Genomic DNA, 18,250 nt, shown 5'->3' on the forward strand with positions numbered 1-18,250 from the left:
AAAATAAATAGAGAATTTACTAACATGGAAAATGTCTGGGATCCATCTGAAAGATGTATAGGAGGAAAGATCACAGCCTGTGTCTCTGGGGTGAAAAAGGGGAATGACATTGTCTAAAGTTAGCAAAGAAGGTAAAAGGACATCAGAAATCATATTCTGGATGTATATTACACTTTCAGGTTGCTTAAATTGGAGCTTGATCAATTACATGCTTTGATTACTAAATATTGATTCAAGTGTATTAAACAAAATTATTGAGAACAGGGAAGAAAATCTGGTAAATCACTGGATTCTTGAATGAAACATTAGAAAGATAATATCTACTCTAGGAAAGTCTTTGAGATAATTCATAGGAACTATAATGACACTAATTCCGAATTTATGGAGTTTTAATATTTGGTGAACACAGATATACCACTGAACAGATCAATGCCTTTTTAAATAGAATAAATCCCCCAAAATTTCAGTTGTCCATTCAAAGGATTTATCTACACCTTTAATTTTAAAATACATATTTGATACTATTGAAACAATGACACCTGGCAGACCCTGAGCCAGATGTAGAGTGATATAAAAATTCTAAGGAGAGCTTGGCTCCTATTTTGTTAGAAGTACACAAGAAATATTTTGAAAAGGTGTTGCCACCTTATTTGACTTATATTATTCTGAGAGCAGGAAAAGTCCTTATGGACTGTGTGAGTTACTGTCTCATATCTTTGTCAAAATGCTGACGCTGATTGTAATGCCACTTTGACGTGAAGGCTACAGAAGGTCTTGCTTTCAATAATTTATCCAGCATAGTCTGCTTTTTAAAAAAGGTGTCAACCCTTCAATAATATAAGACTTTTTGTAGATATATTTGCGTTGTATGCCAATAAAAAAATGAAACAGATGTTTTGGCATCATTAGATGCAGAAAAAAGCTTTTCATGTGGAGTTTTCAGACTATGTTATGAAGAAAACTTATTTCATGAAGAAATTTCTTACATAATATTTACTATTTTAATTCTGCTGCTGGGGTAATTACCAGTGGGATAATATCCTTTGTGATCAAATTGAGAAGTGCAATGCATCAAGGCTCATTTTAATTCCTTTAATATTTAATTTTACAATTAATAAGACTATCTAGTGATTCTGAAGAACTCATGGAGCAGAAACAACAAACAATATGTTGTTATATGAAGATGATATACGAAGATGAAGATAATGGTTTGCATAATGATAATAAAGTATTTTACCTAGATTTGTCAAACTGTTACATAAATATACACAATTAATTATAGTAAATCTAATATAATGCCAATCAATAAAAGCAGCTATAGATGTGTGTAAAAAAAAAAGGCTTCGTTTATGGTCAAGGTTCTATTAAACACAGGGGGATCATTATTCATAGAAAAAGAGTTGTTCAGTAGAAATAAATATATCAGATTGTGTTACCAAGATGAGAGCCAGTTTGCTGTAATAGTTAAGGCACCAGGCTAGAAACCAGGAGACTGAGAGTTCTAATTGTGCCTTAGGACTAGAGGGAACATTAGCACATGTGCTATGGTGATGTCGACTGGTAATTCCTTTTTAGTTAGGTGTTTTATAATGTTGAATCACATCCTTGAGAAAGCTAAGGTTTAACAATACTAATGTGTTCCTAAATTATATTTTAAATATCTGGAATTTGTCTTTTGAATGAAGAATTTTAAATATATCACACCTAGACTGTTGTAAAGAAACAGTGAGTATGTACTCTTGAGAGATAAGTGTGCTTTGAATTTGATTCTCAACAGTTACGGAACATCTTCACAACATATCTTCATCCTTTTTCCCCCTCCGTATTTATAGGTAACTCTGTTTGGAAGGTATTTTACTTCACTCCAAATTTCAGTCCCAAAGAATCTAATGGCTGCTACGATTATCATGTGTGCTTTTGTCATGGACAGTTTGTCACATACCATGATCCACCACTACTTTTTGATCTCTCCAAGGACCCAGAAGAAAACAATCCACTGACACCAGAAACTGAGAGCCACTTCCATGAAATCCTTCAAGCTGTTCGCCATGCAGTGGACCACCACACCAAGTCAATACTTGCTGTTCCCAACCAGTTTTCACTGGGACATATCCTGTGGAAGCCCTGGCTTCAGCCTTGCTGTTCTTCCTTACTCCAGCTGTGTAACTGCAACCATGAGTCATAAGAAAACAAAACTTTGTCTGAAGCCTGACATTACCAGTGAGCAATTCTTCACGTGCTTTAGGAATAAACAAAAGAGTAGGAAAATAATGTCAATTTTTGATAAGGGCATGTGGCAATTGTATTTCCTTAATACTTATAGCAGTTGTGCTCAGTAACAATGTAGGGGTTACTAGAATTGTGTTAGAGGGTTCACTCATTCTTGCAGCCCCAGGAGAAGGGGATGATGGTGAGACTACAGTTTTGCTAACATCTACAAAAGATGTAATTTTTCTGAGTAAAATAGACATTTCTGGAAACAGGAGGGCAGTCTTTTTCTTTAATGCATTCAGGCTGCCTCCTGTACCCCACAATGCATATGGATTATGACAATGATAATGCATTATGACATTTTCCAATGTAGCATTGTGGGAGAATATGGTGGCTCATGTAGGCCCATTATTAAAACAAAGTAAACATATAAATGTCTCCAACTTAAGCTTCTTTTAACCTGAACATGAATGCATTTCTTTCAAAAGAAGTAGAAAGCATGGCAATTTCTTCCCATCTCCATTCTCTGAAAGGAATGCAAAACTTCATTTTGAAAGCACTCAGAGTCTTTCTGTGCACTATAATTTAACTGGGTCATAAATCTGAAACTGTACTTCGATAGTGCCCAACCTAAGGTCTGAAGGCTACATGTGGGCCCCAAAAATTTTGGAGAGCATTAAATTGCAATTTTAATATGTAAGAAAGGGTAAGTAATTAAATAAAATGAGTAGATGGGAATTATATTATGAGAATCATATTACAATATTTATATATTATATATACAATAAATATAAATTTATATGCTGCTGGGAGTCAGGTGGCATATCAATTTAATAAATTAATTAATATTAACTTTCCTTAATTTAGATTAAATTTAAAAGTAATTAAGGTGTCATCAGATTTAGATTTTGTCCTGGTCTCGCCTATTACTCTATCCAGTACACCCACTGGGGGTCCACTAGGTGCAACTGTAATGATTGCCTAATCCCAAATACTCAGTCTCACAAGCTCGGGCTTAAAGATAACTGATTTATTAAAGGGAATAGTATGCAAATACAGAGAAAGCTGAGAATGAGCAAAAGCGCGCCAAATACAAACTTAAAAGCCTTGCTTGTACACAAGTCCCGCCCCATCGCCCGGCAGGACGCTCTCCCTCCCAGGTGCTAGAATCCGTTAGACGCGCCTGGGAAAGTAACCTTGAACAGGAGCGCAAACCCAAACATGCATTCCAAGCCCTCAAAACAATGGAGGGCGAAGGAATGGAAAAACCCCGGGTGAAAAACACGGAACAGAAAAAGACATGTGAAACGTTACAATGTTAACGAGACATTGGAATGAGAACATGACATATTGCCCCCCCAAAAGAAATTACGGAGCCGGTTTGTCAGGATAGGCAGAGTGGAATTGGGTTACGAGACGAGGGGAATGGACGTCAGGAGCAGCAACCCATTCAGGATGAGGGAAATGTTTCCAGCGGACGAGGTACTGTAAAGCGGAGTGCAGGCGTCTGGAGTCGAGGATGGATGCCACCTCGAAGTGTTGCTGGTTGTCAATCATGAGGGGAGGAGGAGGAATGGGTTGTGGATGCCAACGGTCCGACGACAGGCAGGGTTTGAGTAAACTACAATGGAAAACAGGATGTAAACGTTTAAGGTTGTGAGGCAAATCAAGTTTAAACGTAACAGGGTTGAGCTGAGCAACAATTGGAAAAGGTCCGACAAATTTAGGGCCAAGTTTCTTAGAGGGTTGTGGGGACTTGATAAACTTAGTCGATAAGTAGACTTTATCACCGACCATAAAGGATGGTTCTGGGGAACGCTTGGCATCAGCATGGCGTTTATAGGTAGCCTGGGCATGGTGGAGAGCCAGTAGAATATTAGACCATGAGTCTTTGAGAGAGTTTGCCCAGTCAGTAAGGGTGGCTGGTAGCGGTTGAGGATGAGGAAGTTCAGGAATAGGAACAAAGTCACGTCCAAAAACTGTTTTAAAGGGAACTTGACCAGTGGTTTGATGAACGGAATTGTTGTAAGCGACCTCAGCAAATGGGAGTAAATCGACCCAGTTGTCTTGTTGGTAGTTAACAAAAGCTCTGAGGTATTGTTCCAATGTAGAATTAACCGCCTCCGTAGATCCGTCCGTTTCCGGATGCCAGGCGGTGGAAAGCGACTGTTTTGTACCTAAAAGTTTTAAAAATGCCCGCCAAAATTGTGACGTAAATTGTGTGCCTCTGTCACTCACCAAACGGGCGGGGATACCGTGGAGGCGGTACACGTGGATGAGGAAGAGGCGTGCCAGCTGTTGGGCGGTGGGGATAGAAGCGCATGGGATAAAGTGGGCTTGTTTGGAAAAAAAGTCTTTGACGACCCAAATGACAGTTTTGCGTTGACTAGGGGGTAGATCAACGATAAAGTCCATGGAGATGTCCTGCCAAGGGACAGATGGAGTGGCAACAGGTTGAAGGAGACCCTGGGGTTTGCCTGGTTTGCGCTTTATCGCCGCACATACAGGGCACGCAGTGACATACTCTTTCAAGTCTTTGAGTAAAGTTGGCCACCAGAATTGGCGGCGAACGAGGTGCAAAGTTTTTACGTAGCCAAAGTGTCCAGCTAGCTTGTCATCGTGGCAGCGCTGGAGTATGGTTTTTCGCATTGCCTCGGGGACATAGAGACGATCGTTGCGCCAGGCAAAATCATCGGTGCAAGTTAAAATGTGTTTATTGGTTTGAAACCAAGTATCTGTTTTTAGGTGAGAAAGCAACTGTTGTTGCAAATCGGAAGGAATTGACAAGTGCGGCGAGCGGCTGGAAGGCAGCGCGGCTGGAGGCTGAGTTGATTGCGCTCGGGTCTGGCTGCGAGTCACTGCTGCCAAACTTAATTGTTTGTCGGTCCAGACGGTACCTTGGACCGTTGGCCCTGGGCCAGCATCTTGGGGTCTGCGCGAGAGTGCATCAGCTAAAAAGTTTTTCTTGCCTGGTATAAATTTAAGGGTGAAGTCGAAGCGGCTGAAAAACTCAGCCCAGCGGAGCTGTTTGGGACTGAGTTTTCGACTGGTGCTTAGAGCTTCCAGGTTTTTATGGTCAGTCCAGACTTCAAAAGGGTTTGAAGTGCCTTCCAATAGGTGTCGCCATGTTTCTAAAGCTGTTTTTACAGCAAAAGCCTCTTTCTCCCAAACGTGCCATCTTCTCTCTATTTCAGTGAATTTGCGAGAGAGGTAGGCACAGGGTTTTAAAGCGCCAGATTGGTCAGCTTGTAACAGAATTGCTCCTATGGAAAAATCAGAAGCGTCGACTTGTACAACGAAGGGTTTAGAGGGGTTTGGATGCTGTAAAATTGGTTCTGTGGTAAAGATTTGTTTGAGCGCTTCGAACGCTTGCTGACAGGCAGGGGTCCATTTAAGGAGCGCGCCTGGGTTCTTTGAACGTCGCGTATCCCCCTGTCCTTTAGTTTTTAACAGTTCAGTAAGGGGGAGGGCGAGTTCTGCAAAATTTTGGGCGAATGCCCGATAGAAATTAGAGAATCCAAGGAAACTTTGTAATTGTCTCCTGGTACGGGGAGGCTCCCATGCCACAATAGCTTCTACTTTTGCAGGGTCCATTTCAATGCCCTGCGCTGAAATTCGGTAGCCTAGGTAATCAATCTGCGACTGATGAAATGCACATTTTGACAATTTTGCGTACAACTCTGCTTTTTTCAACTTAGCCAGTACCTGACGCACCAAGTGGATATGTTCTGACATGGTTTCAGTATAAATCAATACATCATCCAAATATACCAGTACCCCCTTAAATAGGTGGTCATGCAAGACCTCATTGATTAGTTGCATAAAAACTCCAGGTGCCCCAGACAAACCGAATGGTAAGACTTTATATTGGAAAGCCCCAAGAGGACAGTTAAACGCTGTTTTCCACTCATCCCCTTTCCTTATGCGAATGCGAAAGTAAGCTTCTCTCAAATCCAGTTTTGAGAAAATTTTGCCTCTGGCCAGATGTGATAACATATCTTTGATCAGGGGCAAAGGATATTTATTTAATATTGAGACCGCATTGAGCCCGCGGAAATCGGTACAAAGCCTTAATGACCCATCCTTTTTTGGCCGGAATAGGACAGGAGCTCCTACCGGGGAATTTGCCGGCTCAATGAAACCCCTAGCCAGGTTTTTGTCAATGAACTCCCTTAGCGTGGTAAGCTCTTTGGGAGACATGGGGTATATTTTTGGGTGAGGCAATTTTACATTTGGTAAAAACTCAATGGCACAGTCCGTTTTTCGGTGGGGTGGCAAGCGATCTGCTTCCTTTTCCCCAAATACTTCAGCAAAATCCTGATACTGATTGGGTAGTCCCTCAAGAGGTTGAAGCGTTTGCACAGTAGTATACGCTACCCCTCCACCCTCCAGGTCTTCCAATAGGTCCTTTTCGGGTACTTTGTAAAATCCATCTGCAAACGTCACAGTTCTATGCAGCCAGTTGATAAAAGGGTTTTGTTGTACAAACCAAGGCATCCCCAAGATTACCAGAGGACCCCCCACTGGAGCTACCACAAATGGCAGCTTTTCCCGATGGGAGCCCATATGCAAGGCGACCAGTCCCGTGGAAAGATTGACTGCTTTCCCTCCCGCCATAGTTCCATCCAATTGGGTGAAAATCATGGGTCTTGGCAAAGGGAACGTGGGCAGTTCCAGAGCCGCTACGACATCAGGGTGCATTAGGGAACGGGAGCAACCCGAGTCTAGCATGGCCCACACGTCCACCGTTTTGGTTTTTGAGCTCAGTTTAACTTTAACAGTCAGTGTGGGGAAGTTTCCACTCACCGAATCATGGTTACGCCCGGTTTCTTCCACCTGCCCTAGGGCGCCCTTCAGGGCAGGTGGTAGGCTTTTCCCGCCGGCTGCTCGAATTGCAACTCTTCCTCCTCTTCTCCGAAGGGTAGGTCTGGGGGGTCCAGTTCCGCGAGGGCTGCCTTCAGTTTTCGCGGTGGAGCAAGAGCAGGCGACTTTACCGTGGGTTTCGTCTGTCGTTCCTCCGGACGGCGTCTCGGGCACGACGTGGCTCGATGCCCTTCTTTCCCACATCTGAGGCACTGACCCTTGGAGAACCGTCGCTCCCTCTCCTCTTCCCAGGTTTTCGGTTTGGGGCGGCTGGCAAACCCAGATGTGCGCGCTCCTCTAGCAAGACGTGTTTGTCTAAGCTCTTTGGTATGGGCATAGGTTTGTAGGGCATTTTCTGCGCTTCCCGCCAACTGAATCCACCCATATAACGTTTTGGGATCATCTCTGCCTAGTGCCCATCGAAGGATTTCGGGTTCTAGCCCCTGCTTGAACAATTCGATGATTGTGGGCTCAGACCAGTCTTCCACTTTTCCTGCCAAAGCTTTAAATTCCAACGCATATTTGGCGACTGAGAGGGACCCTTGGTAGAGTTTCCGCAGGTCATTTTTGGCCGTTTCTTGAGCTAGGGGGTCTTCGAAATGCTCTTTAAGTGCCCACAAAAAGTCATCGAAGTCCTCTAACTCAGTTGCCTCAGCTTGGCATAGTTGCACATACCAATCCGCTGCCCTTCCTCTCAGCTTGTTGGCGATGAAATTGATCTTGCCATGTTCCGACCGAAAGTTCCGACCCCAATCTTCTATATAATGCTTGGCATTAGTAATAAAGAAGGAGAGCGTTGTGGGATCTCCGTCGAACTTCACTCCAAATGGTGGGAAGGTTCTTGCCGGCTCAGCTGGCTGTGGCGGTGCCGCGAATGTCAGCGTACGCCGAGCCCCCATGGGTGGTCGATCCCTAGGAGGTCTTGCCTCTCGCTCCCCCCCTTGACGGGCTGATCGAGTCTTGCTTCTCCCCCGGGTCGACATGGTACTGTGCCTGGGGTACTGTGACGGCTCTTCCTCCCAATCCTCCGGGGTGGGCTCTGCCTCTCTGGGTAGATCCTTGAGGATCGTCACTATTAAATCCATTTTATCTTCCAATGCCCTCATACGGGCCGGAGTGACCTGTTCCTCCGGGGGGGGGGGGGTGGTTACCACCACCCTCGGTGACAAGGGGACTTCGTGCTCCCAGGACAATTGCGGAGACCCCCTCCCCGGTGCTCTTTCCATAACGGTTCTATGTTCACTCCTGAGACTCTCCTGCATGGATATCAGCAGCTCGTCCAATTGGATATCTCGCAACTCCCGACGTGCTGCTCTTTGCGCTCTCGATGTTAGCGCTGGCCGGCTTTTGGCCGCCTCCCGCTCCTCTTCGCTTCCCTCACTTGCGCGAAGTTGAGGTTCTGTCATCGCTAGCGTTCCCTCTTATCCAAGGATTGGATGGGGCTAGCGGAAAATGGATAAAATGATTCTCAGCTTTATGTAATGATTGCCTAATCCCAAATACTCAGTCTCACAAGCTCGGGCTTAAAGATAACTGATTTATTAAAGGGAATAGTATGCAAATACAGAGAAAGCTGAGAATGAGCAAAAGCGCGCCAAATACAAACTTAAAAGCCTTGCTTGTACACAAGTCCCGCCCCATCGCCCGGCAGGACGCTCTCCCTCCCAGGTGCTAGAATCCGTTAGACGCGCCTGGGAAAGTAACCTTGAACAGGAGCGCAAACCCAAACATGCATTCCAAGCCCTCAAAACAATGGAGGGCGAAGGAATGGAAAAACCCCGGGTGAAAAACACGGAACAGAAAAAGACATGTGAAACGTTACAATGTTAATGAGACATTGGAATGAGAACATGACAGCAACCCTGTATATCATTTGAATGCTAAATGGAGTTCATAGATACAGTTACTTTTGTTTAAGCATATGCTGCAAACTCTTCCTGCCTCTTTTAGTGTACTGTAATATAATTTCTGGATGCATACTACAGAGTTCAAATTACCAATCCATTATGTATTAATTGGGGGACTGGGGAAACTGTAGTTCTCGAAATGCATGTGAGCTCAGCCAGCACAGGCAGTGAATAGGAAGAGAGATGTAGTCTAATGACATTTAGAAAGCCAGAGACTTTTTATATTAATCGATGAGAATAAAACCATGCTCCAAAGTTTTGATATTTTAGCCTCCTCTAAATATTAGCAGGAATGGACCTTGTGCAGATGGAATCGCCTAAGGACCCTTCACACTGATGTGAATGTGAACTCCAAGGTTCACATGTCTACCTTGTTAAGATGAAGCTACAAGAAGAGGTCCCCTACATAGGTGGAAGAGTCCTGAATGCTTTCCTTCAAAGCACATTTGGAAGTTCTGCTTCACAGGTTTCATTATCCAATGGACAGGTTTACCACAAAGTGTTCTACATCAGCATTGCTATTCAAAGAGAAGATCCATTTTTCACCACATATTCATTCCCTTCACTGATATCATCTGACTGATAGATTTAACAAATGCATCTTTAATGATGAGTCCACCATAATGGATAATATTATCATCAGTTATTAGACGTAATATAAAAATGTAGCTACCTAGAGTCCAATCCCATCAAATCCATGCTACATTACAGAGGTGCAAAAAGTTCAGGCCTAGCCCTTCAGACCTGTTCCATTTCCCCTAGATCCCAAAGCTAAATTTAACTGTTTTTCATTTTGTTGGACATTTAGGTGCGGTTCAAATGATAAAATGATAAATGGGTGACCGATAGGTCTATGGCATCCACACTCTTTAACCCATCTAAAGTATACTCAGAAAATAGTTCCTATCCCCACTCAGAAGAGATGGCTCTTCATATGCTACAGAAAGTTTTGCATGGTCCTTAAACTGATGAAAATTGTTGTTCCTACTATATTATTTTCACTAACTTCTTCCTTGTCCAGTAATGTTTTAAAGATTTACAAGTACTTGGGCAAGATAATTTGCTATCCAAAATGAAGGACAGAATGCTCCAAACTCAAGTACTGAATGTAAAGAAATTATAGCTGCCACTTCACCAGTATTCCTCACCCAAGCACTTCACTTGCATTCTGACTAAAGTGACTCTCTTCTGTTGTTTTCATAGTTTGAAAAAGTAGGTGAAGTATCAATATAGGATTATGATTAATGTATTCTATTAGATCAGTTGATTTATTGGCCAAGTGGCTCATAGTATTATTGCTAATTAATTTAACAATATTACAATATTGAAGCTCTTCATGCTATAGCATAAGACATGCTAAAGTATTAAGTATTAGCTTGTACATTATCCCCAAAAACCTAATTATTTGCAGACTGATTACCTGTCAAATGTAGAACATTTAAAAATGTGGGTCATATTTGTAGTCTTTCATATTAAATTCTTAGAGTACTTTCATGCAATCTTAGTACGCTTAGTCTGAATTTAAAAAAGGATTCATGTAATTTACAGAACTATATCTATATCATTGATAAAGTATAATATAACAAAGTATGAAAAAATATAAAATATTAAATAAGACTATGTATATCAGTGAACATTTATTAAAATTGAAGAATGTCAATATCTTATACATTGGAATATGTTGGATTACCTATGGCAACAGGGAAGCCTCTGATTGTGTGAGCATTCCCAGGAAGAGCAAATAGTTTTCTGATTGTAAAGAAGTACGGAGCTAATCTTGTAGAAGAAATGCAAGAATGGTTAAGTAAACATCAACTTAACTCTGGGAACAAAGAGAAGGTGAAAAAGAAAGTAGCCTCACCTTTATTCTCTTTAATATAAGAGGGGGAAGATGGAAAATGTGTCCAGCTTTCAAGATTCTGTTATTATGCCCCTACAACAATAGAGTTCTAATAGCCCTTATGGTGTCTGTTTCTGACTTGGCCTATCTTGAAAGACGAACACCAATTGCTGAGCTGGTTTGAGCCAATATACAGGTAAATAGAAAAGATTGGAGAAAAATGGTAAAGACCTTATAAATCACTTAAACAAGTCTCTGTGAAAAGGAGGCTGGTCAGGATTCAGAAGATGAAAAATGAACTTAGGAGAAAAGTCAACAATATATGTTATTGTAGATACTATATCAGCCTTGACATCCAAATGATATTTGCAGAGCATCCTAAATTAAACAGTATGAAATTTTTAAAAGTGGGGAAAATCTTATGAGATCATAACATCTTGTAAGATTCCTGTGTTCTCACATGAGATCTTGATCGAAGATCACAAGATGTTGCAAGAGTTGACAATCTTATTCCTGCAAGTCAGTGTTCAAGGACAGGACAGGACAGGACAGGACAGGACAGGACAGGACAGGACAGGACAGGACAGGACAGGACAGGAGCACCAAAACCATTGTAGAAGATTTGATGGTGGCACTGAAAGTTTCATGTTCCAGGCAAAAGAAGATCCCTTGGTTATCCCCATATTGTCCCATATTCAGTATTTATATCAGCCTCCTTTATGGGGTCTCTATATGTGCTGGATTTTTCTTTCTTTATGAAGCTTAGGATTTATGCTGTCTTTAGAGCATAATCCAAAGTGGAAAATGGCCAGAGAAGAGATCTGCATGTGCCCAGGAATAATGTAAAAGTGTTGCATCTAATGCTAGACATCAAACACAGGGGCCATTTTTCTTCTCAAAAGTCCAACAAATTTTCTTTTCCTTTTCTCTTTTTTAGTGTACTTTTAAGTATACCTCTCTTCTGTTGTTCTTTTTTCTGTTGTTACTCTATGCATACCATACAGTTTGTGCTATAAAAAGAATTCACACAAAGACATTTGATATCACAAAGTTTTGATATTATAAAGCAGTTGCCTATAACAGAGATGGTAGACTTTATATTGCCGATGTAACATAGGGTGGTCATTCAGCTTCCTTTCCTTGCTTTATTCAATCATAGGGTATACTGAATATATTTGGCCAAGATGTTTGTTTACTCTTCTTCCTAGAATTGTAAGTGCTTTCCTGCTGTTAGTAGTGAATAGATGCAGTAGACATTTAAAACTGCTTTGTGGTCTTCTGTACCATGGCTTGTTACCTTTATGTCTAACAAGAATAAACAAAAAGCATTTCCTTGAAAAAGTTCGTTCTGCTTTGAAAACCTTGCTGCCACTTGTTGAAGACAGCAATGAGGCAAATTATGGAATTTCTTCACCTTTATATTATTCCCTGTTGGAAAATAGATAACTTAATAGAACATGAAGATTTTAAAAAAAGTTTCCACTTCTCTGTGTGCTTGAGTGTGTGGCATATGAATAAGGCATTCTTGTATTGGTGGTTTATTTAAACAAATTTATTTATTTAGTTTACTTTGTTGTTTCAAAGTCTCTACAGCAGCTGTACAACTTCATGCTGTAGATTTCAGCCATGAAAACCCCTGGTCTCCATAACTTCCTTATATGAGCACTGCCAGAATTGGGAGGAACAGAATGGGAGGAACCCTCCAATCTGGATCAATGGCAGGCAGGAAAATGCTCTGCCAGATGGGCTGTAGTTGATCTAATGTCTGGTTTACCTATCACTTTTGGAAAGGGACTTCCAGTTTAGGTGTAAAGGGGTAGAGGAGTTTTTCCAGGCTGCCCTATCATAAATAATTAGCAGCAGATGTGACTTTAACCATTCTGCTGCCAGCTTTTTCTATCCACCCTCCCTAAAACATTCCATCAACAAAGTATCAGAACAAGGTTCTGCATGATTACCATTGGGTGCAAAAGGCATTTGCTCCTTGTTAAGATAGACTGATGGGCTCAGCATGTTATAAAAGTGCTCGTTCGTCTGGATATAGTCTGTGGCTTTCTATTCTCCTAATTTGGAGAGCAAGAATTTCCCAGTGAGCTAACAAAGCTGAGAAGAAAGTGACATTAGCTTGTTTTTAAAAGAGCATGGAAAAGCAAATTATTCATGCAATGCAATCAGAAGAATATAGCCATGGGGTGCCCCCATTCAGGTGCACAAAATAAAAGGCCCCCCCTATCCACTTTGGTGTCATGTGGTAGCCCTTGAGCATGCTCAGATTTCATGGGCTGTTTTTGGTTCCCTCATCATTTATGATTTGCTTCTGCAAATTCTGGGGTTTTCTCTAAATATTCTGCATATCTTTCTCTTTTGCCTTGATAATGATTTTTGCTAAACTTTAAGAGCTGAGAAGGTATACATAGCTAAATAATGTTCATAAATAATCTAAGTCCTGCTTGCATTATTATTTAAAAAGCCCATGAGGTTTAGTTATTTATGGATTTAGAAGGCATTATAAAATATTTCTAATACAGCACATTTAGACAGTTCAATGCACAGTACCTGTTGTTTGATTTATATAATTTGTTCTAAAATAATTTAGACTTTTCTACCCTTTCATCATAAACCAAAATGTTATAGTATTAAAATGAATACAAGCAGAAGATCAGTGAGTTGGTATCCACCACTTTACAATCAAGTAATTACTTGTCCTGTAAGGATATATTTAACAGGGTTTAGTAGGAAAATATATATATATATATTAAATCCATCTTTGAGCATTCTAGAAAATATTTATTAACCTTTACCTTTACTATACAAATAATTGCTTTGGTTTCATGATAATAAAAAAACATTGCAAAGCTATTTTCTATACATACAGTAAGTATTTAGTAGTCTCACTATTTTCAGAACTTTTTAAAGTATTGTAATAGAGGTTAAGAAAACTAACACAGCAACTATTGCCATTTGACAGTGACTTTGCAAGAGTCAATCATAGATAATAGATTGGCAACATTTGATTAAGTCCTTGTCTGTGTAAGCTTTAAGCTCTAGAGAGATTGTTAGGAATAGGAAATCAGGCCTAGAACCTCTCCATCCACCATGTATGAAAAGTATTGTCGCCTCATCATTCATCATGCTTTTAAGAAACATATTACTTGGCTGAAGGACCATCTTGGTGTTCCAGCCATCTTCATTCAAATGATTGCTAAAAATGCATGCTGTTCCTTTTAGAAGCAATGAGATTTATGCAGTGGAACAACGTAACCTCTCTGATTATCTTCCAATGAGAAACTGTCATGAGTTGGCATCCCCAGAAGCAAGATGGCATTCTGCCTTTTCTGGAAATTCATGACAATGACAAAAGTGTTTTCCCCAAACTTAAACAACTATAAGGATGGGAGTGTGCAAGAAGATTATATTCAATTTCCTCTCTTTGCGTTTTAAATAAACTAGCATTGGAACATACCAGGGAACAATAAATCTTTGTTTGAATTCTGTTTTTTAATTGACTGATGTTGTCTCCATCCTTGCTATACCAATCACAAAATTAAAGAAACTTTTTATAGGTTTTTAAGTTCCTCTGATTATGTGTCTGTGTGCACTGCCCTAGGTGGCTTTTATCTTTACCAATAGAATTCTTTTGCCATCCTCCACTTCATGTAGATGGAGAAAGTGAGCTAAAGGCTGCCCTTTAAGAAGTAGGCAAATAATGACAGAGTAGAACCAAAAAACTCCATTTACAATCCACACAGTCTAAAATAGTGACATTGGTGTAAATAGCACTGATCTAAAGTAAATTTACTGTGAATTGTAGCTTACAGTTCTAAGAAATTATAATAACTTTCATGCTCCTGAAATAATTATGGAATATATTATTGACAGAATTTTGAAAAAGGCCTTCAATTATGTAGGTCAAGCAATTTGTTTTTAAGGTCATTCTCATCATTCTGTATGCCAACATTTTAATTGGGGCACTAAGATAAGTTATTTTAAACAGCATAGAGTTTGGCCAGTAGTAAATTAAGATCTTCTAAAATTTATATTAGCTGTTAACATTAATTACAAACAGGAGTTATGGAAGAAGACCTGTCACACTTTTTTTTCTTCCGATAGATGCCATCCATCCATTCATCCTGGCATTTTGCTTGTTAGCTGTCTATTTAAATTTGTTATACTTATCACAGAAACAAAGATTTATGGTTCTGGCTATCAAGTAATTGGAAGGTTAGGGGTGTAATGGAATTGTTACTGGTCTGCCTTGACAAAATATTTTCTCTTATGAAAATGGATCATAGTTTCTCAATATTTTGAACTGTCATAGAAATACAATAAAGAGTCAAGGCTGGGAAAATTTTATCCTTATCTCTATCATCTCCATCTCTCCCTCTCTCTCTCTCTCTATCATTTCTCTGTCTATCATTTCTCTATTTCTATCCTATCTATCTGTCTGTCTGTCTGTCTGTCTGTCAGATAGAGGGATAGGATAGGATAGGATAGGATAGAGAGATGATAGAGATATCACAATACACAAATAGCTTGGACCTACGCCATTCAGGGCTCTAAGGGCTTCAACCAGCACTTTGAATTGCATCCAGAAAGAAATTGGAAGCCACTGCAGCACACACAGCAGCACTGTAATATGGCAAGCCATGGAGTGCCCAGAACTGCATGCCCCATTGCATTCTGAACCAGCTGAAACCTTTGAATGGTTTTCAAGGGAAGTTCTGTATACAGTAGAGCACACTGCAGAAATACATCTGGGAAGTGACAATGGTTTGAGTGATTGTGAGCAATGCCTCCCAGTTAAGGAATGGGCTCAATTCGGAATGGGTGAACAAGCTGAACCTGTTCAAAGTTCCCCAACCCTAGCTGCCATCTGCTCCTTGAGCAGGAGCTGCAAGTCCATGAGGACCCCCAAATTGCACACAAACTCTGTTCAACCATGAGAAGAGGCAAAGATCTCCACACCAGATACAAGGAGACCAAAAACCCAAAGCCATTCCATCTTGCCAAGGTTAAGTCAGAGTTGGTTTTTTATAGCTTCCAGGCGTTGGGTCAATACCTGAACAGCATCACCTGGCCAGCCAGGTATGCAAATGTATACTGCATACTGATGAAACCACACCCCATGCTGTCAGAGAACCTCCCTTGCATGTAGATGTTAAAGAGGAATGGAGAGAGACCCAAGACATGAGGGTCTCCACATTAGAGGGGAGTGAGGTTCAACCTTTCTCCCCCATCAACACCAACTAGAACTGGCCATAGAGGAAGAACTATTTCAAAATAAGGGGCCCCATTCCAATCCCTGAAGCCAGTCTTGAAGAATACTGTGGTCAATGATATTGAAAGCCACCAAGAGGTACAGGAGAGCAAGGATGCACCACCCCCACCCTGAACCCTCCAGATTCATCCACAAATGCAACCAATGCTTCACAATGTTGTAATCCAGCCTGAGCCCTGACTGGAAAGAGTCCAGATAATCCACTTCATCCAGGGATTTCTGAAGCTGAGCATCTATTTTCTTCTCAACAAACTGGACAAAAGTGTCCTAACAGTCAGAAATCATGCTGAGACGTGGAGTAGGTCTCTAATGTTTATTACTGCTACATTAACAGAATCCTAACAAACTGAAGAAGGGTGGGAAAAACCCAGACATATAAACCCCAAAGGCTAAGGCGGGTCTGATCTGTGTTTCTTTGAATGGCTGCTTAATTCCTCAGTACTACGCATGCGTTTTCCACCCTGGATTGAGGCCCCCTCCTGCTTGCCATCATTACTCATGACATCACCCTCCCCTCCAGATTCACATTCCATTTCAGCCCCCTCCCTTCCAGACGTTTGATAAGAGCCCATGTCTGCTTCTAAGCTCCCATGGGAACTGGGCAACGATGGAAAGTCTTCAAAGGAAAACTCCTCCAAGGACGAATCAGTGCTGCTCTCCAGGTCAGTGTCTTGCGGGCCCCTCTGGAGGTCATCCATCCTGGCCCTGGCATACGCGTCCTGTTGCTGCTGAGCTCTGACTCTTGTAAATAGGTCCTCTGCTTGTCTACCTGCTGCTAAAATCTCTGTTTGGTTCCCCCTCATAGACTGATCAAAGTTGTGAGCTTGTAATATAGTAGCCTGTACCTCCTGGTGAGTGGTGGGGGTTGTCTGAAAGGATTGAGACAGGGCATCTGCCAAGCAGTTTTGCGCCCCGGGCACATAAGAAATAACAAAATTGAAACGGGAGAAAAACTGGCTCCATCTGATTTGGCGTGGGGTGAGGGATCTGGTGTTTTGTAGAACCTGTAAATTCTTGTGATCGGTGAAAACATCTCACAGGAAAGGCTGCACCTTCTAGCCAGTGCCTCCACTCTTGGAATGCTGCTTTAATTGCCAGCAACTCCTTGTTAAAAACATCATAGTTTCTCTCTGCTGGTGAGAGCATGTGGGAGAAAAAGGCACAAGGAAGTAATGTATTCTCGGTTTTGTTTGTATATTGCAATAACACCACCCCAGTGGCAATATCGGAAGCATCTGAATGCATTATGAATTGCTTCGTGGGATCAGGGTGTTTTAACAGCGGCTGGGATGTAAAGAGTTGCTTGAATTCTCGGAAGGCTGCTTGCTCTCTCTCCCCCCAAATGAATTTTGATCCTTTCTTCAAAAGCTGTGTGAGGGGTCTAGCCCTGTCACTAAAGTTTTTTATGAACCGCCTGTAGATATTGCAGAACCCTAGGAACCTTTGTATATCTTTAACATTTGGGGGGGGGGGGGTTGCCAAGAGAGAATTGCCTGGACCTTAGAAGGATCCATGGATATGCCTTCTGTTGATACCTTATAGCCCAGGAAATGTAATTCAGTTAAATCAAAGGCACACTTCTCTGGCTTGGCAAACAGCTTGTTCTCTCTCAGTCTTTGTAAGACATTATGTACATGGGTTACATGAGTTGTAGCATCCTCAGAGAATATTAATATGTCATCCAGATAAATGACCAGATACTTATCTAGTAAATCAGAGAAAAATTGATTCATAGATTGGGAAAATATGGCTCCTGCATTAGACAAGCCAAAGGGCAAAACAAGGTACTCAAATTTACCAAACCTGGTGTCAAAAGCAGTCAGATATTTGTGCCCCTCTTTCATCCGGATCAGATTGCACGCATTCCTGAGGTCCAACCTGGTAAAAATGCATGCTTTCTGTAAGTGATCCGGAAGATCAGATATTAGGGGCAGTGGATAAGTTTCTTTTTTGGTGAGTTTATTTAAAAAACTGAAATCGTGGACCACTCTCATGGGTGTCTCCTGGTTTGCAGGTGCCAACGGGTCAGGCTTCTTTGGTACGAAGAAAGTAGGAGCAGACGCTGGGGAAGCAGATGGTCAGATGAACCCCTTTTGGAGATTAGAATCCAAGTAATCCTTTAAGGTGGCTAGTTCTTTGGGAGACATGGGA

At 41.3% G+C, this 18,250-nt stretch overlaps 1 protein-coding gene across 2 annotated transcripts in view; it reads left to right on the forward strand.

Annotated features, from left to right (window-relative positions):
* STS (steroid sulfatase) overlaps positions 1-2,645 on the forward strand; it is a 98,341-nt gene extending 95,696 nt beyond the window's left edge. For both annotated transcript variants that reach the window (XM_063305067.1, XM_063305068.1), the window contains exon 10: positions 1,833-2,645. In XM_063305067.1, coding sequence (XP_063161137.1) covers positions 1,833-2,185 — 353 coding nt within the window. In that variant the 3' untranslated portion in view covers positions 2,186-2,645. The remainder of the gene's footprint in view (positions 1-1,832) is intronic.
* The last annotated feature ends 15,605 nt before the right edge of the window (positions 2,646-18,250 follow it).

The sequence above is a fragment of the Candoia aspera genome, chromosome 5 (genome assembly GCF_035149785.1).
Source record: "Candoia aspera isolate rCanAsp1 chromosome 5, rCanAsp1.hap2, whole genome shotgun sequence".
NCBI classification, from domain to species: domain Eukaryota; kingdom Metazoa; phylum Chordata; class Lepidosauria; order Squamata; family Boidae; genus Candoia; species Candoia aspera.